Source organism: Nansenia antarctica, assembly GCF_963989245.1.
Source record: "Nansenia antarctica genome assembly, chromosome: 1".
Lineage (NCBI taxonomy): Eukaryota > Metazoa > Chordata > Actinopteri > Argentiniformes > Microstomatidae > Nansenia > Nansenia antarctica.
Genome location: NC_137674.1, coordinates 2,767,222 through 2,782,221, shown reverse-complemented (window position 1 = coordinate 2,782,221; position 15,000 = coordinate 2,767,222). Strand labels below are relative to the sequence as shown.

At 44.5% G+C, this 15,000-nt stretch overlaps 1 protein-coding gene across 1 annotated transcript in view; it reads right to left on the bottom strand.

The window, feature by feature from the left end:
* Nucleotides 1-15,000, bottom strand: part of cdh23 (cadherin-related 23) — a gene marked incomplete at both ends in the record, with an annotated part of 172,785 nt that overhangs the window by 48,491 nt on the left and 109,294 nt on the right. Inside the window, 3 exon segments of the mRNA XM_080549318.1 lie at nt 2,595-2,753; nt 3,470-3,619; nt 11,395-11,583. Coding sequence (XP_080405444.1) covers nt 2,595-2,753; nt 3,470-3,619; nt 11,395-11,583 — 498 coding nt within the window.

The following is a 15,000-nucleotide window of genomic DNA, read 5'->3' as shown; positions in this document are numbered from 1 at the left end:
ATATGGTTTGGTAGGTTGGTTGGATGGTTGATTGGATGGATGAAAAGACTGATGAAAAAGAGGATGGACAGATGAGAGAGGGAAGGTATTGATCAATACACATAAGAGGTTGATCAGTATGGGTTGTACTGAATGAAGCAGTAGTGGGTTATACTGAGTATAAACAGTAGTAGACATTTCTTGGAGATACAAAAAGCGTAATAGTTTAAATGTTGAATAGGTATAAGAGAGCATTCATCTGGGTCGATAATCTGGAGGTTCTGGCACATTTTATAGTTGAATTGGTGTGAATAGCTTCAAAGATGTAAGACCAGCAGTGCTTCAAAAACGTTATATTTTGGTCAAGTTTAAAAGATTTAATAGTCATCAAAAACAAAACTCATAACAACACAAGTTAGACCTTTCTGCACATTTTAAACGATTGGTATGAATACCTTAACTAAGGGCTAGGCTACACGGTGCCAGATTTGTCTGAAACGACGATGAAATCATTTGCACGTCACGGCTACACAACTCCACCGAATTCGAGAGCTGAGACGGCGAAGATACGAAAACTCGATGAGGGTGTTTCTCTGTGAGGGTCTTTCTCTGTGAGGGTGTTTCTCTGTGAGGGTATTTCTCTGTGAGGGCATTTCTCTGTGAGGGAGTTTCCACATCACATTTTGGTGTTGCGTGGTCGGCGATATGGGAGCGTGTGTTGAAAACAATGACGTAGAGTCACTGGATGAAAGCATCTACTAAATATCTAAAATGTACATATCAATAATGATACATCTGTATGGTGTAAGTCATTGCTAACTACTATCTCAATGTCCACACTTGTACACGATAAGATAACGCTATTTTAGCCTTATAAAGCCTTTCTTTTTTTTTTTCAGTGAATTTAGTTACTAGCTTGAGTATGTTGATGTTGCAGTGAATCCGGGGAGGGTATTATCTGACCAAAAGTACAGTGCAAAGCTCAGTGGTTGCGGGACGCATGGACACTAGCGAGGCTGGCTGGTGAGAAGGTAAGAGTTAATTACACAGAGCCTAACCTAGCTCGGAGAGATGGAAATGTTAGCGTTAGTGCAGACAGCAATAGGGTCGTGTGGACAACCAGGAAGTTCAGCGGTTGTGAGATTCCCTCCGTCCACAGCACCTATAAGGACCGGTGTGTCAGAAAGGCCCTCAGGATCATTAGGGACCCCAGCCACCCCAATCAGAAACAGTTCGAGCTCCTGCCGTCGGGGGAAACGGTACCGAAGCCTTGGGGCTAAAACCCAGAGGCTGACAAACAGCTATTTCCCCCCCTAGCAATCAGGCTCCTGGGGGAAATGCACTGGAAGGGTGCAAGGGTCTGCCACCCCTCAGCCAACCCCCACGCACATTGCGGAAATTAACACATTATAGTATAATAAATACTGCACACTACTGGAATACTTGTATACCATTGGACTAATTTACTACCGTACTGTATCGTATTATATTGCATGCAATGTTCATTTTAAAAATAAATGACAGACTGTTGACAAAGCTTGATAAACAACACTTTTACCATAGTCTGTAGTTAAACACAGCATAACGTCTCTCTTCTTCAGGTAAGAGATCAAGCAGAGGAGTCGCCTCTATAGAGCCCACCTCTTATCTGGCAAGAAACTGAATTCAGTTTCCATTTCCATTTTCAAAATTAAATTTTCTTTGATGTTGCAAGCCAGCAAAACAGTCCTTACCGGGTTGGAAAGGACGACACACAGCGACTAGCAACCATCTACGGCATGTGGGGGGCGAGGGTTCTTGAATGTAATATTCAATTGCGAGCTTGTTCTCACTGTGTTCCCTCCAGGTTCAATCCCTGCCAGATAGGACACTCTCCAGGCCTCCAGATGAGATGTGAGAACAACGTGATTTGTAGGTGTGGTTACACAACACTAGAGAGAGCCTGTCTAATGAAGGACGTATTGTAGACGTGTTGCGTTCTTTACTGTTTTTTTGTAAATGTGACATTCACTACTGCAGTACAGTGTGTTCTGTCTCGCAGCACCATACAAACAGAGAAGACATACTGTTATAGTGTGCTACGCTCTGCTGGTGAAGGTGTGTGATAGCGTACGGAAGTGCTGTACTCACCAGGATGATGGGCTATATCCTGTTGTGAAGGTGTGTGATAGCGTACGGAAGTGCTGTACTCACCAGGATGATGGGCTATATCCTGTCGTGAAGGCGTGTGTTAATTATAAATTATAATTTTGCCATTTAGCAGACGCTTTTATCCAAAGCGACTTACAATTACGAATTACAGGGACATTCCCCCTGGAGTAACTGAGGGCTAAGTGCCTTACCCAAGGGCACACTAGTAGTGGTGTGGCTTCAGGCGGGATTTGAACTCACAACCTTCCGATCACAAGTCCAACTCACTATCCACTAGACCACCACTACCCCCTGTTAGCGTGGTGGTGTGCTATATCCTGTTGTGAAGGTGTGTGATAGCGTACGGAAGTGCTGTACTCACCAGGATGATGTGCTACATCCTGTCGTGAAGGTGTGTGTTAGCGTGTGTGCTACATCCTGTTGTGAAGGTGTGTGTGTTAGCGCGATGGAGGCGCTGTACTCACCAGGATGCGTAGCATGGAGGTGCCGCGGGGCGTGTTCTCAGGCAGGCTGATGTTGTACAGAGGTTTGCTGAAGATGGGCCGGTTGTCGTTCTCGTTGATGAGGTCGATGAAGATGCGGGCGAAGCCCACGTGGTCGGACATGGACTCGTTGGCGTAGAGCTGGGAACAACAGACCAGATCGGATCAATCCCATGCCTTGTGTGCCACTGTGGACATGGAGTGGTGACCTTACTCTATGCTAATAAACGATCTGTCTGCCTTCCTGCTTTGCACTCCAGTGAGTGTTAGCGATACAGGGCTTGTAGACAAACGTACCTGTTTTAGGACCTGTTCAAAAGCAAGGACTGTGTGATCATCTAGTCATGTGTAGTTATGTGTTTTTAGTATGTTGATGTTCTATCAGCATGTTGTGATGTGGTTAACATGCAGTTAGGTGTTCATAGTGATGTTCTTTTGTAGCTACTAGCTCGCTACCAATGCGATGGTAGCAAACGTGTCTGTTTTGATTAAGAGCGGGTATTAACCCGGTATTTGGTTTGCGGTGTGACCCTGTGAGTAAGAAACATTTGATATCTTTGCACTCGATCCAATTTCAGGACCTTCCTTTCAGACTTTTCCTTAGATATGTGCGTTCTACCACCCAGTATCCTTACATTTTCAAAATCACATCAGGGTAAGCCAGTATAAAGCTTCTTCTGTGTAGGAGGCAGGCTAATTTAGAAGACAACGTTGTGCGTAAATAGCAGCTTACCCTTGTAAAGACTATGGTCGTTTGACCCCCGAGGCGGCTCTTATAGTAGGTAAAAAACAAGCACGGCTGTTCTAGTGTTAAGGTCGGGGGGTGCTGGATACTGGGTAGGACTGGGTGAACTCACAGAAAAGCTGTAGGTGCGGATGTTCTCGTAGTCTAGAGGCACGGCCACCCTCATCCTGATGTCAGCGCGACCCTGGACCGCCGAGGGAGAGATGGTGAAGTGATCGGAGTTGTTACCTGTCAGGAAGGCCTGGAACATGCTGTTGACTCCCTGAGAGAGGAGAGAGAGGAGAGAGGGAGGGATGAGAGAGAGAGGGAGGAGAGAGAGAGGGAGGAGAGAGAGGGAGGGAGGGAGGAGAGGGAGAGGAGAGAGAGAGGGAGGAGAGAGAGGAGAGAGAGGAGAGAGAGAGGAGAGGAGAGAGAGAGAGGGAGGAGAGAGAGAATGGAGGAAAGTGAGTAGTAGACTACGACGTGGGGATGGATTGTGCGGTGTATAAAAGCCTTGATAACGATTAACAGAGTGCTGTCCCAGACACAACAGTGTCTCACAATTACACAGTAATTGTTACGCAGTCACGGTGGCAACAGCTATTCTTTCACTGAGACGACAACTATCCTTACGTCTGGTTATCAGTTCTGATGGCTATATATATATATATACACACACACACACACACACACACACACACACACACACACACACAGACACAGACACACGCACACACACACACACACACACACACACACACACACATACATTCAGCAAGGGGCTGTCAGAGACTAAGGTGTGTGTGTGTGTGTGTGTGTGTGTGTGTGTCACACACACACACACACACACACACACACATATCCACCGATAACAGCCCAAGACAAAAGCCTTAGAAACTGTAAGGGAAACAGAGAGAATGTCTTTCACTTGACTCGGGACTGTACAGCCCAGGTCATTATAAGGCGTGAGAGATGGGAGAGCCCGATTGATTCCAGTCACTCACTGGCATGTATTCACCCCTTATCTGTTTAATCCAAGAGCATTTATTTTCTTATTATCTCTGCATCTCACTCAGCTCCCTACTATCCAACCTCATCCGGCACTCTCTATCTGTCTGTGAGGACACCCACTCCTCTAACTGTAATCTATCTCTTTGTCGCTGCGTTCCTGTCTTTCAGACGCAGGGTCAGAGGTTAAATCTTATCTCAGAGCGGCAGGTCTACCTGCCCCCCCCACACACACACACACACACTGCCGCGAACGCGCCCTGCATCTGTTTTCTCGCCACCCCGCAGCCAATTATAAAGCTCCCTTTTTCTCTTTTTCTGCGGGGAATCCATTTTGTTGGCGAAACAGCTTGTGACGACAGTGGAAAACGATTGATCCCCACAGAGAAAATTGTTTCGGAGTTCAATAAACATTTAACCTGAGTGTTCCAAAGGAGGAGAAGAAAAAGGGAGTGAAAGGGGGGGAAAAAAACCATAAACCCCCCTTGAAGATGCACTAATTGGAGATTAGACTCCACTAAGTAGAACCTGACCCTCAGCCCTGAGTTCTCTAGCCAAGGTTCATCTCCAAATTCCCATCTGAGTCCCTCTTTATCTCTCGCACATAAAACTCACTGCACCGTATTGCTTAACATTATGTAAATTGTAATTGGGCGAATGAGTGCAGAATAAAGCAAATCCCCGTGCACTGCCCACAAAGCTGCCTGGCTCCTAACAGGATGATTACACAGCCACACGGAAGAGGTTTAATCCGTGCGTTTTAATCATAATAGTGTATGTTCGTCTGAAAGGAGAATGACACAGTGGAGGCATAATGTGTGATTTGGTGGGAATGAGGGTGTTTCATGATCCTTGTTGACAACCATGGCTATCTAAATCACTTCTGCTACACATCTCTCTGACTGACTCCAGTCCTCTGCACGGTGTTGTTTTCCAATCTATACAAGTTATTACTGCGCTGACACGTGTCTACAGTAAACACAAGATCAGTTACTTGTGATATGTATGCAGTCATTGTTGATCAGATCTTCTAAAAAAAGAAACAGCTCATTAAGTGGACCTTTCTCATTCTTGACCACGCACTACGGTACAATACATTTAACCGTTTCCTCACACCATTATTTCCCAGGAGCAGCTCCTGAATCTCCTTCTTGGACTTCAATAATATTATGTCGTGAGCTTAGAATGATAAGGTTCTATCTCTGTTTAGGGTAGTTCAGAGATATTGAGCGTCAACGTTTTTACATTCCATTATGTTTTGTGAGACGGAACCTTTGTATTTTTATTAATTACTAACAAAAAAATGTCAACATTTTAAAAATAACACCTCACAGGCATTAATAAACACCTAATGGATCAGATTATGTAAAAAAAAAAAATATTTGACCAAAAATAGAGATAGAACCTATTATTATAATATATAATATATTCCTTATCCTGGATCCTTCACGGATGAGGCCTAAAGATTCCCCCCCCCCCCCCCCTGTCTCTATCTGTCTTCTCTGAGGCATCCGATCACGACTCAAAGTGTGGCAGACACAGGAGACGAGTGGGGCGGTCGATGGAGGGCATTACGTCGGAGGTTAAAATAGCCCCCCTTGTTTTTGTTTTTCATCTCTGCGGGAACCATTGTCTCTGATGACACCTATTTAAAAAACCATCCAATATGCAGGGATGTCACCTCAAACTGCCCATAAACGTAATTGCCCATCCATTCGCTCTCACCCTCTCTAGAAGCTAGCTTCCATAAAACGCCCTGTCAGACGTAGCCACAGAGTTTAGTGACGAGTTCCAGCAGGGAAGTTTACACTCAAAGAGAACAGGAGAGAAGAAGGAGAGAGAGCGGTAACCACCACTTGTGTGACACTTGTAAAAATTAAACGTCTTTCTTCCTATAATCCCCTCCACATGGAGAAAGTGAGATTACTCCTGTGCAATGGTGTGTGTGTGTGTGTGTGTGTGTGTGTGTGTGTAGGTGTAGGTGTTGACGTGTACGTTGTGGTATTATATCTGTCAATTCTCGATTGGTGTAGTAGCTTCAGTGTCGTATACACGTGTATGCATCCCTGGGTGAGTGTGTACGCAGGTGTGTGTGTGTGCGTGTGTGTAGGTGTTCCCTGGGTGAGTGTGTACGCAGGTGTGTGTGTGTGTGCGTGCATTACGGTTGTTGTCTTTGTTGGTTCAGCCTGTGTGTTTGTGTGAGTTAATCTAGTGATGGATAGGCAGTGAGCAGGGGCTGAGCAGAGAGCAGGGGTGGCTGATGGAATGGCCCAGTAGGGCTGCGTGGTGATTCATTCTCTACTGTAGATCTGGGTAAATCCATCTCACTGATGTCCTTTAGCCATGCGGCTGTCTGCCTTGAGCCAACACAGCTTACCTAGAAAGTGAAATGAAATTAACTGTTAAGACCTCTAGTATTGGGAGGGTTTACAGGCGCAGCACCTACAGCACAAGATCGAGTGCTACTTTTTTCGGTGAGGTGAGGACAATAAAATGGTTCTTAAAAAGTTCTGCTTTTTCTTTAAAAAAAAGACTTTCTCTTTGGCTCTCTCTTTGAGGGATGGATGGTGGACATTTGATCAAACCCAAGAAGACTCCAGTCTGAAAATCTTAATGGGGCAATCTGAGATTGGTACATCCATTTGTGGACTCCTAAATTAATGATGTCATGGACAAAAATATTGGCACCCCTGCACTTCTGTCAGATAATGCACCACTTCTCCCAGACAATTGTTGCGATTACAAATGCTTTGGTATTCACATGTTTATTTCTTTAGTTTGCATCGGAACAACACAAAAAAGCATAGACAAAAGTCATCCCACACAGAACTCGAAGTGGACAAAATTATTACCGTTGCAAAATCATAAGAAATAATTGTATTTCAAGCATGTAATGCTCCTTTATTTAGTATTTAAACTCAACCTGTGGCAAGTTACAGGTCCCGACAATATATAAATCACACTTGCAACCATTTAAAATGGAACAAAGTTGACTCAGCATTTGTGTTGTGTGTCTGTGTGTACCACACTGAGCGTGGAGAAAAGAAAGAAGAGCAAAGAATTGTCTGAGGTTCTGAGAACCAAAATTGTGGAAAAGTATGTTTAGATTGTTCCTTCTGTACTGATCACAGGTTATGAATGTGTTTCTGTACTGATCACAGGTTATGAATGTGTTTCTGTACTGATCACAGGTTATGAATGTGTTTCTGTACTGATCACAGGTTATGAATGTGTTTCTGTACTGATCAGAGGTTATGAATGTGTTTCTGTACTGATCAGAGGTTATGAATGTGTTTCTGTGTTAGTATTCTGGGTCTTTGCTCCATGTGACAGGATCACCAAGGTGTCAGCTCAGAGGGACACAACTATGTAACTCCAAGATGTCTCTCTGACTATTCTGGAGCTAAAGAACACTGGATATCTGTTATAGAAAATGAACCTGTGTTGTATAACATAAAATCATTAACATAGAATAAATCATAAATCTTCAAATTGAGGAACGTTTTTTTTTGTCTTTGTATGGACAATCTCAAGTCCCTCTCCAGAGATCTTAATGTTCCCGTCTCCACTGTGCACAACGTCATCAAGAATTGTACAGCCCATGGCACTGTAGCTAACCTCCCTGGCTGTGGCCAGAAGAGAAAACATGATGACAGATTGCAACGAAGGATTGTTCCAATGGTGGATAAAAAACCTCAATCAACTGCCAAACGAATTCAAGCTGACCTGCAGACACAGGGTACAACAGTGTCAGCTCACACTATCCATCACCATCTGAATGAAACGGGACGCTATGGCAGGAGACCCAGGAGGATCCCACTGCTGACACAGAGACATAAAAAAGCCAGACTGGAGTTTGCCAAAACTTACCTGGGGAAGCCAAAATCATTCCGGGAGAACGTCCTGTGGACAGATGAGACCAAAATAGAGCTTTTTGGTAAAGCACATCATTCTACTGTTTACAGAAAACGAAATGAGGCCCTACAAAGAAAAGAGCACGGTCCCTACAGTCAGACATGGTGGAGGTTCACAGATATCTTGGGGTTGCTTTGCTGCTTCTGGCGCCGGATGCCTTGACTGTGTGCATGGCATCATGAAATCTGAAGACCACCAAAGACTTTTGGGGTGCAATGAAGGGCCCAGTGTCAGACAGCTGGGTCTCCGTCAGTGGTCATGGGTCATCCAGCAGGACAGTGACCCAAAGCACACTTCAAAAAGCACCCAGAAATGGTTTAAGACAAAGCACTGGAGAGTTCTGAAGTGGCCAGCAATGAGTCCAGATTCTAAATCCCATAGAACACGTGTGGAGTGATCTCAAAACAGCCGTTGAGAGAAGGAACCCTTCAAATGAGAGAGACATGGAGCAGTTGGCAAAAAAAGAGTGGTCCAAAATTCCAGTAGGGAGATGTAAGAAACTCATTCATGGTTACAGGAAGCGATTGATTTCAGTAGTTTTTTTTTCCAAAGGGTGTGCTACCAAATATTACGTTGAATTAAATTAAATTAAACAATAGAAATAAACATGTGAATACCAAATAATTTATAATTGTGTCAATATTTTTTGTCATGACTGTATAATATAGCTCAGTCGTGTTTGAATGTATGTTTGTATATTTGAATCCAAGATTGCCCCTTTAACCTAGTCAAACCTAAGACTTAAGATATGGCTACTTCCATGCTAAACTCTGCTGCCAGGGTTCTCACACACACAAAGCCGTGGCAGCACATCACCCCCACCCTCATCCACCTCCACTGGCTTTCCGGTCAAGTCCCGCATCTCATACAAAATCCTCCTCCCCACCTACGAGTCCCTCCATGCCCGCGCCCGCCAGGACTTATCCGACCTCTTCTATTAGCCTGTCTGAGAGTAGCCTGTTCGAAAATAGACTGCAGGGATGAGTGGTCTTTCACCCCTATGATCTTCCATGCAGTCTGTATCAGCCGGACCAGTTTGGACCTTAGTTGTACAGTACAGATAGGTTACCAAACCAAGATGTAATGCCGTATCTGATGAGACTCTCTAAGACAGACTGGTAGAAGAGTAGCATACATTTTTGGTCAACACCATGAACTCTAAGACGGCGCAGGAAGTGTAGTCGTTGTTGTAATCTGCTACAAAGGCTGTCTACATGAGTGCTCCAGGTGAGTGAGTTGTCAATGAAAACCCCAAGATACTTGTAAGAGGCGACCTGAGAGATGGGAACCTGCGAACCTTCGGAGACAGAGCTTTTAGTGTAGCAGCCCCCACCCTCTAGAACTCTCTCCCTGCGGCAAGATCCGCAGCATCCCCAACCTGGACGCCTTTAAAAACGGCCCTCAAGTCCCACCTGTTCACCAAGGTCTCCGGGCCTCTAGTTCTGTTGTTGTCTGTTTTTGTTTTCTTTCCTGTAAATCTCTGTAAAGCGACCTTGGGTACTCTGAAAGGCACTATATAAATTCAGGTTATTATTATTATTAAGCTAGGAGACCCTCCTCCAGGCCAAGTAGAAGGCGAGGGCACACTGTGAGTGCCTTTCCTCTAAATGCAGAGATGTTGTTTTTACTCTCAAGGGACAGAGAGTTTGGGAGCATCACTCAGGAGGAACCAGAGGAGACTTGGTGCGGCTTACTGATTTCACACACACACACACACACACACACACACACACACGCACACACGCACACACAAAAACACAAACAGACACACAAACAGACACAAACAGACACACACACACACACACACACACACACACACACACACACAGGGACAGGCGCTAGCTGGCAGACCTCTTATCAAACGCCAGGTGCGCCCGTCGTCACCCGCCGAAGCCACTCCCGTGGAACAACGCTCATCGCCATGCCGACAGGAGCAAATACATTCCCCAGCATGAATAAACAAACATGCCGCTAAATATGCCACTATCTCTCCCTAAGCCTCTCACTCTCTATCCCTCTCTTCCTTTCTCTCTCTCTCTCTCTCTCTCGCTCCCTCCCTCTGCCCTATCATTCACTTTGCCTCATGCCCTTACTCTAGTTATGCTACTTTCTCACCTCTTTCCTCTTCTCAGATTTCCCTCTCTCTCTCTCACCCCTCTCCTTCTCCTTCTCCCTCTCCCCCCCCCCCCTTTCCCTCCTTCCCTCCCTCCCTTTCTCTTTCCACTTGACTTGCTGTTATCTGTCAAATTCCGACCTGGCGGCTGCTGTGCTGGAATCAATCAGAGTTGACTAGCTTTCGGCTTATCTCAACACCAGGTGATTGATTTTCCTCGTTAGGTATAATTTGATGCTCTATCCCATCTCTTCCAAAGCAAATTAAATTGTAGTCGAGTCGAATGTGCGTCTGTGTGTGAGAGTGTGTGTGTGTGTGTGTGTGTGTGTGTAGGTGTGTGCACAGCGGGGTTGTTAGGTACAACTAATGGGAAGTGGCGGACACATGATGTAAAACTAAAGAGGATGCTGTTGAACAGGACTGTCTGCTCTCCCACTGGGCTGACAGACGCACTCAGCAGAGCCTATCTGACTCCTCGCCATCACCACATACTAGTACTGCACACAACTCCAACATCTATATAGTATAGCAACACATACCATAGCTGCAGCAGTGCCAACGCACTACCAAAGTCAAACTGTACTGGTATCCTCAGCCATAAATGGTAAATGGACTGACTTATATAGCGCCTTATTGCAAAGCGTTTTACAATGGCCTCTCATTCACCCATTCACACACACATTCACACACCAATGGCAACACGCTACCATGCAAGGTGGCGGCCCGCTCATTGGTAGCAATTTGGGGTTCAGTGTCTTGCCCAAGGACACTTCGACATGTGGTCAGTCGGGGCTTGAACCACCGATCTGCCAACCTTCGATCATTAGACCCCGACTCTACCTCCTGCGCCACAGCCCCCCCTCTCCACAGTCGCCCCAGCCATAGACCAACTAGAGCACACCATAAACTCATACCCAACTCGATATACAACCGCAGCTCATGAATGCCACTCACTGGGAGATGGGAGAGCCATGACTGGTGGGTGTTGTAGTTTATAGGTATGGGGTGAGCGGTGACCTCACCTCGTCTTTATCCTCCGCCTGGATGAAAAGGGGCAGGGCGAAGCCCACCTGGGCCAGCTCGGTGATGCGTACGCGGTACTCGGAGCTGTTGAACTTGGGGGCGTTGTCGTTTTTGTCGATCAGCAGGATGGTGAAGGTTGTCATCACCGAGGCGTCGGAGGGTGTGCGGTCATCATTCAACTCGGTTCCCTGTGAGGAAGAGAGAGAGTGGGAGGGGGAGGGGGAGGGGGGAGGGGGGGGGATAGTCATATCACCTCATCACAGCATCTCAGGAACAGCTGTAAATACCTGGAGGAGATTGAGTGCTGACTGCTTTCATTTCGCTATGACATTTTCAGTCCAATATGACACATTCGCCCTCTCTCTCTTTCTCTGCACCACCTCCACACTCATGTGTGCTCTCACCAAGTCCTTATACAGTGGGGGGAACAGGTATTCAACACATCGGCAATTTCTATTAATAACTTTAATTAATTTTTCCATTGCAACTATTCACATGGATGGCAACAGATTCTTCTCAAGAATTTGCCGGTACATGGCTCCATTCATCTTCCCTTCGATCATTTGGATTCTACCAGTACCATGTGAAGAGAAACAGCCCCATACCATGATGTTTCCACCCCCGAACTTCACTGAAGGTATGGGATCATTTGCAGAGCCATTTGTCTTCCAAACATGGCGCGTTGTATAGTTGCCGGAAATAAGGTTTTTTGCCAAAAATATTTTGGTCTTGTCTGACTACTGACTTTCTTCCAGTAATCTACAGGCTTCTCCAAATGCTCTGTAGAAAACTTCAAACGTGCTTCAATATGCTTTTTCTTCAGTAATGGAGTCGTCCAGGGTGATCGCGAATGGAGGCCGTGGCAGTGGAGTGCATTGCCAGTTTTTACCCACTGTTACCCACTGTTACCCATTGCTTCCAGGTCTTTCTGGAGCTCTGCTTGAGTGGTCCTTGGCTCTACTCTTAGCTTTAAGGACTGCCCAGTCAGAAGTCTTGCGAGGAGCTAATGTGCGTGGCCCGTTGATGGTCGAGTGATGCTCCTTCCACATGCGGATAATGGCCCCAATGGTAATTATAGGAACCTTTAACAGTTGAGGAATAGGTCGGTAACCAGTGCCATTACTATGCTGCTCAACAATCTTGTTGCGAAGGTCTTGGGAGAGCTCTCTGCCCATCATGAGATGTTTCTTGCAGGATAGCCTGGTGACAAATGATTTGTTTACTTGCATTCAGAGGTGGGAAACCCTTTTTCAAAGAGTGAAAGTACTTGGTACTCACCAACATGCACTAACCCAGCTGATTCTAATTAGCACAGAGACCTCGTTAGAGCAGGGGTGTTTTGAAATACTTGATTTTACATTGCATTCCATACACACGCTCTATATACTTCAATTACACATTTATTAAACCAAAAATATGTTTGCATGTGCACTGATGTTCAAGTGAATCACATAATTTTCCAAAGGACTGGCTCTCAATAGATCTATATTCAGACTGTCTCGTTTTATTTTTAACAATGGCATAAGTATCAGTAAATATAAAGGACATAAGTACAGAACAATAGGCTTTCGTATTTGACAGGACATCAGTGCCTTGTCTCAAGTCATAATGCACATTATTTGTGTTACAGTCAACATCACTCAGTTAGATTGTTTTGTCCTATTACTTTCAGTAACATTTACTATGTTCATTCTCAGTGCATTTTTATAAAGAAAGTGTATTCTTGGCATCAATAACATCTAACACACTGACATCACAAACACATGAATCTACTCAGACCTCTCCTTTACTCTCCTTCAGCGTCGACTGGCCCATGGTTAGTCAGTCTGAACAGTGAAGCTGCTCACCCTGTTTTACAAGCTCATCAAAGTCAGGTGATATTTTTTCAGGTTGAAAGACGCAGTATGGCGGACACACACTCATCATTCAGTCCAGATCTGTGTGTAGTTCATCACCCAAAAGGTTTGCTCACACTTGTACAGTGTATTCAGACCCCTTAAAATGGATTACATTAAAAATAATTTGCCATCAATCTACACACAATACCCCAGAATGACAAAGTGAAACCACTTTTTTTGAAATGTCAGTACATTTCTTACAATTGAAATACAGAAATACCTCATGTACATTTGTAAGTATTCTGACCCTTTGCAATGACACACTTTAAATGAGCTAAAATGCTAAAATGTCATAAACAAATCACTCAATAATTTCAATTGAGTCCATCTTAATGCAAGGATAATATTTCATGTAATTTTGGAATCAATATCTTTGTTTTTATTGGGTCTCTGATTTGCATAGGAATTAATTACACACTGTGTGCATCAGGTTGTCAAATGGAGAGGAACAAAACTGCTCAGGAATGCCACCCTGAGGCCTGGGGAGACTTACACACATCTACCCTGAGGCCTGGGGAGACTTACACAAATCTACAAAGTTAAATGGTGGAGAGGAAAAAGCACAGTCGATGGGACAACATCATTCAGTCACTCTACAAAATTGGGGTATAAGCAAGTGGCCAAAAGAATCCCTTAATGGAAACATTGTTGCAAACACAATCCATAAATGTGTTTGCAACAATGAATTCAAGTGATACAGCAAAGAAAGTGGCTGGAAATTTGGTTTATTTGGTTTTACTACAAAGCATTACGTTTAGTGCAAATCCAGCAACAAAGAAAGTAACAGTAAATGTGTTTATTTGGTTTCACTACAAAGCATTAGGTTTAGTGCAAATCCAGCACATTCAATGCAGTTTCTGCACCATCTCTCGTGTGAAGAAGAGTGGAGCTGCATGAAGTTATGGGTATGCTTGTCACTGGCAGAGACTGAGGAGTTTGTCAGGATCAAGAGAAAACTATAACATTTGCTGAGTTGGTAGTGACATCCTAATCTACACAGTGTGTAATTGATTCCTATGCAAATCAGAGACCCTATAAAAACAAAGATATTCATTCTGAAATTACGCGAACTTGCATTAGGATGAACTCAATTCAACTTATTGAGTCATTTGTTGATGACATTGCATTTTAGCACATTTTAAGAGTGTCATAGCTTTTTTGTGGAAAAGTATTCAAATGTATTGTTTTGGTTTAAAGATTGCGGACGTGATTAAAAGTCGTAGCGGGCTGGATCCGGGCCTCAGGCTGTAGTTTGCCCAGGCCTGCGTTAGAGGCATACGCTGGTTTAGTGCTTTCTCTCACTGTATCCATTACTTTTTCCCTTTGTCACTCCACTTTAGTACATACCTAGCTTTTTTTTATGGATCGGAATGTTACAACTTCTTCAGCTGTGTAGTTTTATTGAGTTAATACCAATTTCATTTTTTTGAATAGCTGCAATGGAAATATGTTGAATTAAATAAACAAATTGTTGAGGTGTTGAATGCGTATTTCCCCCCACTGTACAAATTGTCATGGCCCAGATCCCTCATATCTTGTGTTTCCTATTTATGAAGACCACCATCTTTGTCTGGCCTAGAGAGAGAGAGAGAGAGAGAGAGAGAGAGAGAGAGAGAAGAGAGAGATGAGAAGAGAGAGAGAGGGAGAGAGAGAGAGAGAGAGAGAGAGAGAGAAGAGAGAGAGAGAGAGAGAGAGAGAGAGAGAAGA